This window comes from Anarhichas minor, unplaced genomic scaffold, assembly GCF_050575085.1.
Source record: "Anarhichas minor isolate MPS153535 unplaced genomic scaffold, ASM5057508v1 ptg000043l, whole genome shotgun sequence".
NCBI lineage: Eukaryota > Metazoa > Chordata > Actinopteri > Perciformes > Anarhichadidae > Anarhichas > Anarhichas minor.
Window position 1 is genome coordinate 892638 of NW_027466489.1, and position 13550 is coordinate 906187.

The 13550-nt window shown below is 38.2% G+C and overlaps 2 protein-coding genes across 6 annotated transcripts in view; one reads left to right on the forward strand and one right to left on the reverse strand.

Moving 5' to 3' along the window:
- LOC142970245 (low-density lipoprotein receptor-related protein 1-like) overlaps positions 1-1869 on the forward strand; it is an 84067-nt gene extending 82198 nt beyond the window's left edge. For both annotated transcript variants that reach the window (XM_076110341.1, XM_076110342.1), the window contains exon 89: positions 93-1869. In XM_076110341.1, the coding sequence (XP_075966456.1) occupies positions 93-233 (141 nt within the window). In that variant the 3' untranslated portion in view covers positions 234-1869. The remainder of the gene's footprint in view (positions 1-92) is intronic.
- Positions 1870-1940: 71 nt separating this feature from the next.
- On the reverse strand, positions 1941-13018 carry dtx3lb.2 (deltex E3 ubiquitin ligase 3L b, tandem duplicate 2). Of its 4 annotated transcripts, none has more exons than XR_012959261.1 (10): positions 12917-13018; positions 12566-12612; positions 12023-12206; positions 11822-11913; positions 10515-11666; positions 10200-10417; positions 6315-10096; positions 5956-6162; positions 5582-5628; positions 5385-5438 (listed from the first exon to the last, which is right to left on the reverse strand). XR_012959261.1 is itself a non-coding variant. In XM_076110345.1 (8 exons), exons 2-8 carry the CDS (start codon positions 5612-5614, stop codon positions 2322-2324), a joined length of 1893 nt encoding a protein of 630 aa, XP_075966460.1. In that variant the 5' UTR covers positions 5615-5628; positions 5956-6057; the 3' UTR covers positions 1941-2321. The 4 variants fall into 4 exon arrangements, 1 of the variants encoding a protein (XP_075966460.1); XR_012959260.1 differs by having other exon boundaries at positions 10515-11669; XR_012959262.1 differs by lacking the exon at positions 12917-13018 and having other exon boundaries at positions 10515-11669; positions 12578-12612.
- Between the last annotated feature and the right edge of the window lie 532 nt (positions 13019-13550).

The window sequence follows — 13550 nt, forward strand, 5'->3', positions numbered from 1 at the left end:
AGAAAGAAATACCAGGCATGCATACATATACACAAATGCTGTAGCCTCTGCTCATACTGTGTGTATGATATCTAATGGATGACCCTTTTCAGCCCACCAACTTCACAAACCCAGTATATGCCACTCTGTACATGGGAGCACACAACAGCCGCAACTCTCTGGCCAGCACAGATGAGAAGAAGGAGTTGCTATCACGTGGAGATGAGGAGCCCCTTGTGGACCCCCTGACATAGACTGTCTATTGACCTGGATCACAATATTCCAAACACACCCCTCTTCTTGCCTTTTAAAGAAAAACAAATTTTAAAAAAATCGATAAAAAGTGTGAGAGAAAATTGATTAAAAAAAAGTGTGAACACTGTATAAAATGTACAAAAATGAAGGACTACTTTTGTATGTGATTGCAGTATTATATTTTGTTCTTTTGAGATTCCTCTGGTCAAAAATGAATAACATTTTCTATGAGAGATTTTTAATTTACACCTTGTCCCTTACCCTTTACCTAAATAGCCACTACCTCTGTGCAAAATGAAATGGAAACAAGAAAATCTGAAAAAAGATACTATCATTGGAGCAATTTTAATTTTTTATTTTTGTATGAATTGTATAGAAAAGAAAAAAACATTGTTCCATTTCACCAGTGCCAACTGTTTGTTGTTTGTGTCGACTTTGAGCGGGAAAGGCAAAACTCAAAGTTTTCTAAATCGGTACATATGTTGTCTTGCTGGAGTGTCTTAGCAAGATTGTGTGAGACAGATTTGTGATAGCACCGTTTGTGTATAGCACATGGAAAATGTCAATACCAGATGGCAACTACAGTATTTCCACATCATTTCTTCTCAGAGAACAATGTTCATGAAATGATTGTGTTGTCTTCCTTGCACAGAATTCATATTTTACGGCATAGTGTATACTGTAGGCTTTATACCGTAAGATGTAAAACAGGTATGTTTGTTTTTATCACATTGTATGACAGTTGGAGCTCATGTGTTGCTGAAGTGAGAGGGTGAGAGGTGCTTTTGGTGTGCGATTATGGAGTCGGAGAGAGAGGAAGTCGGTCATGGGTTAAACATTCCAGCCAGAGTGGTGGGTGGAGATTACAGATGTAAGGAGATGGTAGTTCTCTGTTTATAAGAGTCGTCCTTCACAAGGAAAGGGAGGCTGCAATTATGGTCAAATTGAAAGAAAAGATGGGTCTTTTCTTTGTCTTTTATTTCTTCAGTCCATTTTTTTTGTAAAGACCAGATATCATCCGCCTGGCTTTGTGTGTAGATTTATCTTTCTACCTTTAGAGGATCAAAGTCTGTACGTTCACAGTTTTATAATCACTCAGTCTTAAGTGCATTATGTTCATTTGGTCTTTAGCTCTTTCTAATCTCTCACTCTCCTCTGTGCCCTGCTGCTGCTAATGCTACCATTCTGGTCGCTCTGACACGTCCTTTACGCTCAGCCTCTGTCTCAAAATGCTGCTTTCTGTCAGAAATGTGTCAGCCATATGTTAATGCATGTGAAAAGTAACACCAATCTTTAATGTAACTACAATAACAAGTTTTTATTTTGCTTACCTGTCAGCAAGTGATATTTTACGCTGTTGTATATGTTTTGACTTTAATTGAGAGAGAAGTACAATCATTTTACCGAAAGGACATTTTTGCAAAATCATACATGCATTTTCAGAATTGTTTTTGATTAGTCCTTGTTTTTTTTCTAATGAAGAATGACACATAGCTTTTATAGTACACGATGCATGGAGGCTCAGACTTTCTTCTGGAAAGAGAATAATGTTTAATTTTTGCTGGAGTACTTTACAAACTAAATAACAGATATTGTTATAAATAAAAATTTAAAATAAATTGTACAGAAAACAAACCAATGTGTTTTGTGTTTTTTTCCACAACATGCGTGCTGATACAGTGATGAATACTACGACTCAGTGTGGGTTGATTTAATCATTTATTAGGCAAATTGTAAATCAGATTGTGTACTGTAGACATAAAGTTCAATTAATGTATGAAAATGTCATTGTGATTCTGTTATAAGTTGAGAAACTTTATCAATCAACAAAATAATGAGGAAATCATTCATCAAAGAAAGTTAAGCTCAATAGGTGAAGATAATACATTCTGCTAAATCATAAACTCTTAAGATGTAAATGCTGTCTGACACACCTCAAAACGCCCCATACTGATAATATGAAAAAAGAGAAGAAGAGATACAGCATAAAATACGATATGTGCATTCTAGTAATTGCTTGATCTATATAATCATATTCATGTTCGTGTGTGAAAACATCTCTCCTCTGCTACTTTGTATGGAAGTCTTCACTTGACTCCTTTAGCCTTCAGCTCCTCTTTGACTCTGCTCAGGTAGCCAGGATCAGGATACCCAAAACTGTGGAAGCAGAGTATGTACAGGTGTTAATGCATAACATTAACAGACTTGATGTCAAAAAAGAACACATATTCAAAAGAAAGAAGAGATTTGGCTACTGTACCTCTGTGGTCCTCCTGTAATGCTGGTCTTGTGGTGAATGTCGTTCCAGGTCACTTGGTTGTCCATCCCAGTCGTTCTGGACGTCCCAACAGTGAAAATGAGCTTCTGGTCAAACGCTTTCTTCAACAGGACCAGCACTTCTCTGCCCTCTTTGTTATTTGGCAGATATGCTGTTCTGTGAATACCAGAATAGTACTTCCCAGGATTTGAATGCTTTTCCTGCAGAAGGAAAACAAGAAGTAGAAATAACTTACAACCATATTAGAAATAAACTAATTGACAAAATGTCTCAAAATATTTAAATGAAGGCATTTACCGTCTGTATTCCACCTGTAATATCATAGTTGATATGTATAGTGCCGTAGCCTGGGAATCCAGGGAGGGATGACGAACTTTCATAGCTCGTCATGGTTCCAGCCGGCTGGTCTCCTTCTACCAGACCAAAGACATCTTTGCAAACAGGACATATGTCCCCCATGCTTTTTCTTGCTTTCGCCAGGCATTCTTCACAAAACTCATGTTTACACTTAAGCCGTTTCTTGTTGGTGAATTTGTCCATGCATATAGGACAGTTTTCGTCTTCTGCCGAGTCTCCTGCTGTTGCCCCCCCTCCTGTGGCTGCTTCAGTGTTGTATCCACGTTGTCCATACAACCCAGGTCCACCGGAGGCTCCCTCTGACTCCAGGCCAGTCAACCCAAAGTCACCACGTTGTTGGGTGAAGCTCAGAGGTGATGTGGTAATCTTCTGGTACAGATGAAGAAGAGCTCTGACAGCGTGGCTCTCCATTGACGCGTTCCCTCCAGATTTTTTGTAGCAGGCTTTGACTTCGACTTTGCCCTGACTGGTGCACGATTCTTTAAAGTCCACACCAAACTTAGTTTTGATCTTAGCTACTTGTTCTTCATAGGAAGTAGTCATCAGCTTCCACTGGCGCTCCTCCATGGTGAGTCCAGCATTGACAAGAGGGTCTTTGATGCTCATGCGAATGTTCGGTGATGTGTCTTGAGACGGCCATGTAGACTCTCCAAAAGAAGTGCTGGTATTTGTTGTGGTGGTTAAGGACTTTCTGATGGCATCTTGACTTTGTCTTGGCCCACATACGGTCATTTCTTCAGAGGACACAGTAAGCAGGAGCTTGTTGTCCTTTCTCTGGATGATATTCACTGTGTCCTTCCACTCTTCTGGATTCACTTCCTTGAGAGGAATGATTGAGACATCTGATTTACCCAAGTCCTTCTGGACAAGGCTTGTGAAATCATAGAGAGCTTTTCGTGGGTCTCCATCTTTCTGGTCTCCTTGAAATGTCACATTAACTTCTGCCATGATTTTAACTCCATTCTCTTTCTCTATACGTTTAATTTCCTCCTTGTAGATGTGGTTCACGTACCAGAAATGGTTCACAGAACAAGTGCACTGCTCCCCTCCTGCTGCAGAAGCTGCACTAGGCTGCACCATAGGCTGCACCTTTTCCTGAAGAAAATACAATGAACTAACTTAGTAAAAAGCCTTCATTTTCAATGCAATTCATTTCCTGCAGATTCACTACACAGTACATACATTATTTTGCTCAGACACAGATGAAGGAGGAAGCTTTACTGAAGCTTCCTGTGGTGCTTCCTTTGGTGTCTTAACCTCTCGCGGTGTCAAATAAACAGACATTATTTTGACTGTTTTTCCATCTCTTCCCGTCAGTTGTTGTCCACTTAGTTTCTGAAGCTCACTCAGGGCTTAAAAAGAAAAAAGAAGACAAACACAAAATGAATATATTTCCCAAAAAAATTGAAGAAAATAACTATATACACACATATATATTCAATTTGTAACTTTCATACTATACCTGGAGCGGGTTTAAGACTTATCGCAGCACTCCCATCTTCTGAGAAACTTAACACTGTGCAATCTCCACGGTATTTGTTGCTTTTGTTGTTGGCCCAAGTCTGAAGAATTTTCTCCAGTTGAATTTTACATTTCTGCTGTTGAAAACCCTCTGACCGCTCGACTGAGAGAGTGACTTCAACTTCTTCTTTGTTCTATTATAAAGTCATCAGAGCCAGAAAACATGTTACAGTTAATATGAATGCATTACTAATCAAGACAGTAGGTCTGGTCTGAAAATAACTTTCTCTAGAGAATTGTAAAAATAGTAAATGGAAAGTAAATAGAAAAAAAGCCAATTGATTACTTTTTTTGTCATATTTAGTTTGTGCATGTTCAGCACATGACACTGAGGTCATGTTATTTATATGGTATTGGAGGTATTACTTTTTTATGTAACTTACATTCCTTCAATTACGTTACAGCTATACATCATTGTTGCTGCCCCCTCCCTCTGGAACTCCCTGCCCCAACACCTCAGACATTCTTCGTCACTCGCCACTTTCAAAACTGCACTTAAAACTCACCTATTCAAATCTGCTTTTAACCTCTAAAGTCAGTCATGTATGTTTTCTTTCTTTCTTTTCATGTTTATTTTATTTTTCTTTTTTTCTTTTTTTTCTTACTGTTATGTCGTATATTTTGTTCTTATTATAAATGCTTCTATTGTTTCTGTTTTTAACATGTAAAGTGTCTTTGAGTGCCTTTAAAGCGCTATATAAATAAAATGTATTATTATTATTATTATTATTATTATCATGTTGATGACCTAAGCGGACAGCCTCAATACAGCAAACAGTAACCGCTGTGATAGAACCTGTGACTCATTTACATTCTTTCACTTTCACATACACTTTACAGAACAAACATGCACCTGGTTTAAAATGTATAAAAACTGCTCATGTCTTGGAAATGTCACCACCACCGTGTCCACAAATATAATAACAGGAAACTGGATTTGAAGTTAATGTTATTGAACACCTAAACACACTCACAGGCTCACACAAACACCTACCTCAGCACATCCGGCAGGAGATGTCGAAGCTTCCTGCGGGTTGGTGTCAGAAGTCTACAGGGTATTGAAATAAAAGAGACAACTGCAGCATGTACAATTACATTTATAACTTAACACAGTCACTGTAAATATTCACACAAAATACCACAACTCCCTATCCAGTTGTCTTTCAAACTTTTCTTTATACAGCTACTCACGTCCATGGCCTCCTCTTGGTCATTGTCTGACATTTTGAGTCTTCTTCCTTGAACACAGAGCAGATGACATGAACAGATGACCGCAGTGCGTGTTGTCACACTGCCAGTTCGGACAACCAACAGTGAATTATTTGATGTATCTTCATAAAAAACTGCCAAATGTCAACATTACGTTAAAAATGAATTGTATCGCTCCACTCCACTTTCGTTTACGGACGGCACTTTAAATCTAACTTTAATGCGTTATAAGTTCGCCTTCAACAGTTTTCTATTTCCTACATTTTTCACACGTTTTGTCACAACCTTTACATCAACTTTTAACATACGTACAGCACCTAAAGTATGAGTTTTGTGACTTATATGAGTCGACTTACCTTCACCTCGCTCTGCACTTAAAACGCAGCTTCTTCCTGATAAATGAAAGCGAAAGTATTGCAGCTCCGCGAGACGAGAAGAGTGACGTCACAATGAGGACTCGACACCAGAGCCACAGAAACAACTTTAGGCTCTGCCCCTCGACACAGAGATGCAACTGCGGACTTTTCCGTGTGAGGTCAGATAATATTACAGGATAAACAAGACTGAAACACACAGAGAGAGGGACAAGAAAAACTCAAGCCTTTTTAAAATAGTTTTTGGTTTTGTGTGATGTTTTTTTCTGAAAGGTACATTATAGCCTTGTTATGAAAAGTGGAATATAAATAAAGTTCAATAATATTCTTATTCTTCCAACCTGAGCTCCCCATTGACATCAGGACAGCAGGAACTCACATCTTCCGTTACAGACTGAAGACTTATCTCATCCGACTGCGTCTTGGCCCATAAACTAATATATAATGAAAAAACATCTTTCTCCGTCTCTTATTGTTGCTAAATGTAGCACTTGATTGATCAATTGATTTTTATAACTTTTAATAATATAATAAATCACAACAGGAGTGTTACAGCGTGAAATGGAAGAAACAAAGACACATATTTCAGTTTTGTTCATAGACTTTAAATCAGGGGGCTGTCTGTCTGGACATTTTCAACACTTGGATGAACATACAACTCAAGAGTTTAATCTACAAAACAAAATGTCAGACAGTTTTTGCTTTAAATAGCTAAATAAGCAAATGTAGGCTTCAACTACAATTCTTATACAACACATTTGCATGACGTGTTCAGAGAATAAATTACATGTTTCATAGCCAGCGACAGCGACAAACTGGACTTCTGCACTGGCCCAAGCACTTACAACGTGAAAGGTAAGCAACTTATTTTCAGTTTTATGAGTGGTGGGAACTAATGGCTGAGAGGTTAGAGAGGTCAGTGGATGTGAAACTGAGAGTTCAAATCCTGCCTTCCTCCGTCTTCAAAGCCTTCAGTAGATCTGTTGTCATTTATGTGAACAAGATCAACAAAGAACACCTAACTTTAGACCAGAGAAATGACTCAGTAAGAAAGGCTGAAAACTACAACAAAGGCAGAAGCGAAAAGATCAAATCACAGCTCCCCTGTCTTGCCAAACAAAAGCTCTGTGAAACAGTGGTCTAACTTCTCAGATCAAATAGCTCATGATGATAGAAACCTGGTCTGCAGACTGGAGGAGTGGTGTATCTTGTGGTCCAACACAGATAGTCAAGAAGTCAAATAAACTATTAAACAATCGTCAAGTGTGTCAGATTGGACAGCTCAGATTGATAGAAGACTGGTCTAAAGACTACAGGTTGTGGGATTGATCATTATGTGGTGCAGTGACTTTCTAGGTCTAACAACCCCAATGAAGAGGTCAAAAACACAAGAGAATAGTTGTAAATTGGTGTGACATTGGTGGCGTGGTTGGTTAGTCCCAGGTTAGGAAGGCGCCAAGGCCCGGATTGAGTCCTCAGCGTGAGCACACCAAAGTCCAGAGCACCAACCACCACGGAGGTGGTGAAGGGAGTGACTGCATTTCCTCCTGGTGTTTTGGGTAAATAAAAGGAGGGGGTTATGGAACAGAAAACCACACATTTGAATGATTTGTTTATTATTTTGGAATGTGTGGCAGACATGACCCCTCGTGACCTTCTGAGTACATTCATACAGGAGAAGAAAAAGACATGGATGAAGCGAGTGAAGACATTGTTATCCTCAGTTTTCGTCCATTAACTCTGCACTCATCTGGGGAGAAAAGCAGAGGACACAAGAATTTGCATCACATTTTCATACATGTGTCCTATACTGTGACATTTTTATGACATACTATGACTTTTTTTTAAGAGCTGCAATAATTAGTCAGCTAACTGATTAGTTGATTGAAGAAAAATAATGTATTCATCATGAAGAAAATCTCTCAAAAATGGCAACAAAAAAATGGCAGAATTTTTTTTTCTGCCTCTAAAATATGGAGATTTCCTGTTTTTTCTGTATTAAATTGAGAATTACAACATTTAAACATGTTTTTTTATGGCATACTATATTATGACTTTTTTACAACAAACTATACTATGACCTTTTATTACATACTGTACTATGACATTTTTATCACACGTTCTCATTGCAAACCATAGTTTTACTTTCTTATGACACACTATACTAGATATTTGGGCAGGTGGGACCTTGCGTGGTGCCATCAGTGTATGAATGGGTGAATGACGACATGTACTGTAAAGTGCATTGATTGGTCTGAAGACCAGAAAGGAATTATACAAATGCAAGTCCATTTACCATTACCATTATTATTTTTGTATGACATATTTTATGACATTTTTATGGAATGATACTTTATGACTTTTCATCACATACTGTACTATGACATTTTATGGTATAATATATTATGAGTTTTCTTTATGAAAAGCTACTTTGATAGTTTCATGACATTGTTATGGCATTAGCTACTATAGTATGACATTTTTATGGCATCCTATACTATATCTATACTCTGGTAGAGACGTCATCAAGGTGGTCCAGATAAGTGGAGGACGCCACCGCAAAACACTCATCTCTGGCATGATCGATGAGCCTTATGCCATTGTCGTAGACCCACAGAGAGGGTGAGTGTGTCTTTGGAGACTGGGGGGGTGGTCACATGGTGACGTTATAGCTACTTGTAGAAAATCACGAGAATGCAAATGAAGATTTAATTGTGATAACAGCATAGATAAATGCAGCTTTTACATGTTCTTCATTAGAAAAATGTACTGGGCAGACTGGGGGAACCATCCCAAGATTGAAACAGCTGCTATGGACGGTACCATGAGAGAGACGCTGGTGGAGGAAAACATTCAGTGGCCAACTGGTAAAACATACACACACACACATACATAGGTACTTCTCCTTACAAGGTTCATTTATTGGTCACAACACAGGGTTGCGCCATGAAATGTAAGTTGTAGTCCATTCATTCTACACACATATAGAATATATATACAAATATTTAAAATACAATAAAAATAGATAACATAAAACAATATATAGTCCTTGTTTTTTTTCTAATGAAAAATGACACGTAGCTTTTATAGTACACGATGCATGGAGGCTCAGACTTTCTTCTGGAAAGAGAATGTTTAATTTTTGCTGGATTACTTTACAAACAAATAAAAATAAAAAATGTCAAAATTGTAGAGAAAACAAACCAATGTGTTTTGTGTTTTTTTCCACAACATGTGTGCTGATACAGTGATGAATATTATGACTCAGTGTGGGTTGATTTAATCATTTATTAGGCAAATTGTAAATCAGATTGTCTACTATAAAGTTCAATTTATGTATTCAAATGTCATTGTGATTCTGTAATAAGTTGAGAAACTTTATCAATCAACAAAATAATGAGGAAATCCTTCATCAAAGAAAGTTAAGCTTAATAGGTGAAGATAATACATTCTTTTAAATCATTAACTCTTAAGATGTAAATGCTGTCTGACACACCTCAAAACACCCTGTTGGAGCTATTTATTTGATATTAGTATTTTGTTATTTAATTTATAAGTAGTATTGTTTAATTATTCTAGATGTTTGATATATTAAGATTGTTTTTTCTCTTTAATAGTAATTAATTTAGTTATATTATGTTTTGTTGTTTGGGTAATTACTGTGGGCACCTGTGGCTATATATATGAGTAGAAAGATAGGACCAGCATGCACCGGGGTGGGCTTATATAGTTTTTACCAACACAGCACAGGAGAGACAGCACGACAGGAGTTTTCTTTGTTCTTTTTGTTTGTTTGCTTGTTTTGTTTGCTTTACTAAATAAATACAAAAATCGGAATCCTGCATCGACAATCAACTCTCTTCTGCCTGCGTAAAATAGGTATTTTAGGTATGTCTGACACACCTCAAAACACCCCATACTGATAATATGAAATACTACAAGAGATGAATCATAAAATAAGATATGTGCATTATAGTAATTGCTTGATCTATATAATCATATTCATGTTCGTGTGTGAAAACATCTCTCCTCTGCTACTTTGTACGGAAGTCTTCACTCGACTCCTTTAGCCTTCAGCTCCTCTTTGACTCTGCTCAGGTAGCCAGGATCAGGATACCCAAAACTGTGGAAGCAGAGTATGTACAGGTGTTAATGCATAACATTAACAGACTTGATGTCAAAAAAGAACACATATTCAAAAGAAAGAAGAGATTTGGCTACTGTACCTCTCTGGTCCTCCTGTAGTGCTGGTCTTGTGGTGAATGTCGTTCCAGGTCACTTGGTTGTCCATCCCAGTCGTTCTGGACGTCCCAACAGTGAAAATGAGCTTCTGGTCAAATGCTTTCTTCAACAGGACCAGCACTTCTCTGCCCTCTTTGTTATTTGGCAGATATGCTGTTCTGTGAATACCAGAATAGTGCTTCCCAGGATTTGAATGCTTTTCCTGCAAAAGGAAAACGAGAAGTAAAAATAACTTACAACCATATTAGAAATAAACTAATTGACAAAATGTCTCAAAATATTTAAATGAAGGCATTTACCGTCTGTATTCCACCTGGAATATCATAGTTGATATGTATAGTGCCGTAGCTTGAGAATCCAGGGAGGGATGACGGACTTTCATAGCTCGTCATGGTTCCAGCCGGCTGGTCTCCTTCTATCAGACCAAAGACATCTTCGCAAACAGGACAAATGTCTCCCAAGATTCTTCTTGCTTTCGCCAGGCATTCTTCACAAAACTCATGTTTACACTTAAGCCGTTTCTTGTTGGTGAATTTGTCCATGCATATAGGACAGTTTTCGTCTTCTGCTGAGTCTCCTGCTGTTGCCCCCCCTCCTGTGGCTGCTTCAGTGTTGTATCCACGTTGTCCATACAACCCAGGTCCACCGGAGGCTCCCTCTGACTCCAGGCCAGTCAACCCAAAGGCACCACGTTGTTGGGTGAAGCTCAGAGGTGATGTGGTAATCTTCTGGTACAGATGAAGAAGAGCTCTGACAGCGTGGCTCTCCATTGACGCGTTCCCTCCAGATTTTTTGTAGCAGGCTTTGACTTCGACTTTGCCCTGACTGGTGCACGATTCTTTAAAGTCCACACCAAACTTAGTTTTGATCTTAGCTACTTGTTCTTCATAGGAAGTAGTCATCAGCTTCCAGTAGCCCTCCTCCATGGTGAGTCCAGCATTGACAAGAGGGTCTTTGATGCTCATGCCAATGTTCGGTGATGTGTCTTGAGACGGCCATGTAGTCTCTCCAAAAGAAGTGCTGGTATTTGTTGTGGCGGTTAAGGACTTTCTGATGGCATCTTGACTTTGTCTTGGCCCACATACGGTCATTTCTTCAGAGGACACAGTAAGCAGAAGCTTGTTGTCCTTTCTCTGGATGATATTCACTGTGTCCTTCCACTTTTCTGGATTCACTCCCTTGAGAGGAATGATTGAGACATCTGATTTACCCAAGTCCTTCTGGACAAGGCATACGAACTCAGAGAGAGCTTTTCGTGGGTTTCCATCTTTCTGGTCTCCTTGAAATGTCACATTAACTTCTGCCATGATTTTAACTCCATTCTCTTTCTCTATACGCTTAATTTCCTCCTTGTAGATGTGGTTCACGTACCAGAAATGGTTCACAGAACAAGTGCACTGCTCCCCTCCTGCTGCAGAAGCTGCACTAGGCTGCACCATAGGCTGCACCTTCTCCTGAAGAAAATACAATGAACTAACTTAGTAAAAAGCCTTCATTTTCAATGCAATTCATTTCCTGCAGATTCACTACACAGTATACTATCTTGCTCTGACACAGATGAAGGAGGAAGCTTTACTGAAGCTTCCTCTGGTGCTTGTGTCTTAACCTTTAGCGGTGTAGAAACAGACATTATTCTGACTGTTTGTCCATCTCTTCCCGTCAGTTGTTGTCCACTTAGTTTCTGAAGCCCAATCAGGGCTAAAAAAGAAAAAAGAAGACAAACACAAAATTAATATATTTCCAGAAAAATTGATGAAAAGAACTATATATACGTCTATATATTCAATTTGTAACTTTCCTACTATACCTGAAGCGGGTTTAAGACGTATCGCCGCACTCCCGTCTTCTGAGACATTTAACACTTTGCAGTCTCCACGGTATTTGTTGTTGACCCAACTCTGAAGAACTTTCTCCAGTTCAATTTTACATTTCTGCTGTTGAAAACCCTCTGCCCACGCGACTGAGAGAGTGACTTGAACTTCTTCTTTGTTCTATTATAAAGTCATCAGAGCCAGAAAACATGTTACAGTTAATATGAATGCATTACTAATCAAGACAGTAGGTCTGGTTTGAAAATAACTTTCTCTCCAGAATTGTAAAAATTGATTACTTTTTTTGTCATATTTTGTTTGTGCATGTTCAGCACATGACACTGAGGTCATGTTATTTATATGGTATTAAAGGTAATGTTTTTTGATGACCTAGTTGTAATGCAATATGTTCATTGAATAGAATATGACTATTTTTTTACAGTCACTATAAATATTCACACAAAAATACTACAGCTCCCGAACAGTTGTCTTTGAATTTTCTTTTTGTTCAACATTAGTTTGCTGATACAGCTACTCACGTCCATGCGCACCTCTTGGTCGTAGCCTGACATTTTGAGTCTCCTTCCTTGAACACAGAGCAGATGACATGAACAGATGACCGCAGTGCGTGTTGTCACACTGCCAGTTCGAACAACCAACAGTGAATTATTTGATGTATCTTCATGCCAAATGTCAACATTACGTTAAAAAGGAATTGTATCGCTCCACTCCACTTTTGTTTACGGCACGCTAAAGCTCCCTTTAATGGGTTAGAAGTTCGCCTTCAATCTTTCTTATTTCCTAAATTTGTCACAAACTTTACATCAACTTTTTGAACATACGTACAGCACCTAAAGTATGAATTGTGTGACGCATATGAGTCGACTTACCTTCACCTCGCGCTACACTTAACACGCAGCTTCTTCCTGATTAATGAAAGCGAAAGTATTGCAGCTCCGCGAGACGAGAAGAGTGACTCGACACCAGAGCCATAGAAAAAAAGATATGGCTTTTTTTTTTTAAATTTCATATATTTTAAGAAGTTCATAACAAATCTATAAAGGAGCTTCAGCACAGAGAAGATGTTGTCTCAGTTGGTCTGAATCAGATGTCAACCATTGAGGTCGCATATCTAAAAGTGTGGGACAAATAAACGCACCTATCCACTCTATCTACCTACATATCTTAGCATTCAACACAACTGACAGTTAAAGTAAAAAACATTAATACACTTTTAAAGAAATTGTAGTTATATAGCCTCATGGACATTTATTCTTAATGGCTGTCTCCTACATTTGAAGTTTCTCTATATCATTTTCCTTTTAAATTCATTTTCTATATTCAGTTATCAGTGGCAAGATCTTTTCACCTACAGTATATCTGTCATATAGATGTATAAGTCACCCACTGTCACAGCAGATTAATTTGCTCTATCACACAATTTAACAAAGAAGGGTTAAAAATATAAACGGTAAAACACTTGGTATTAAATGCATTAAAAACAATTAATAAAACTGTTCCACA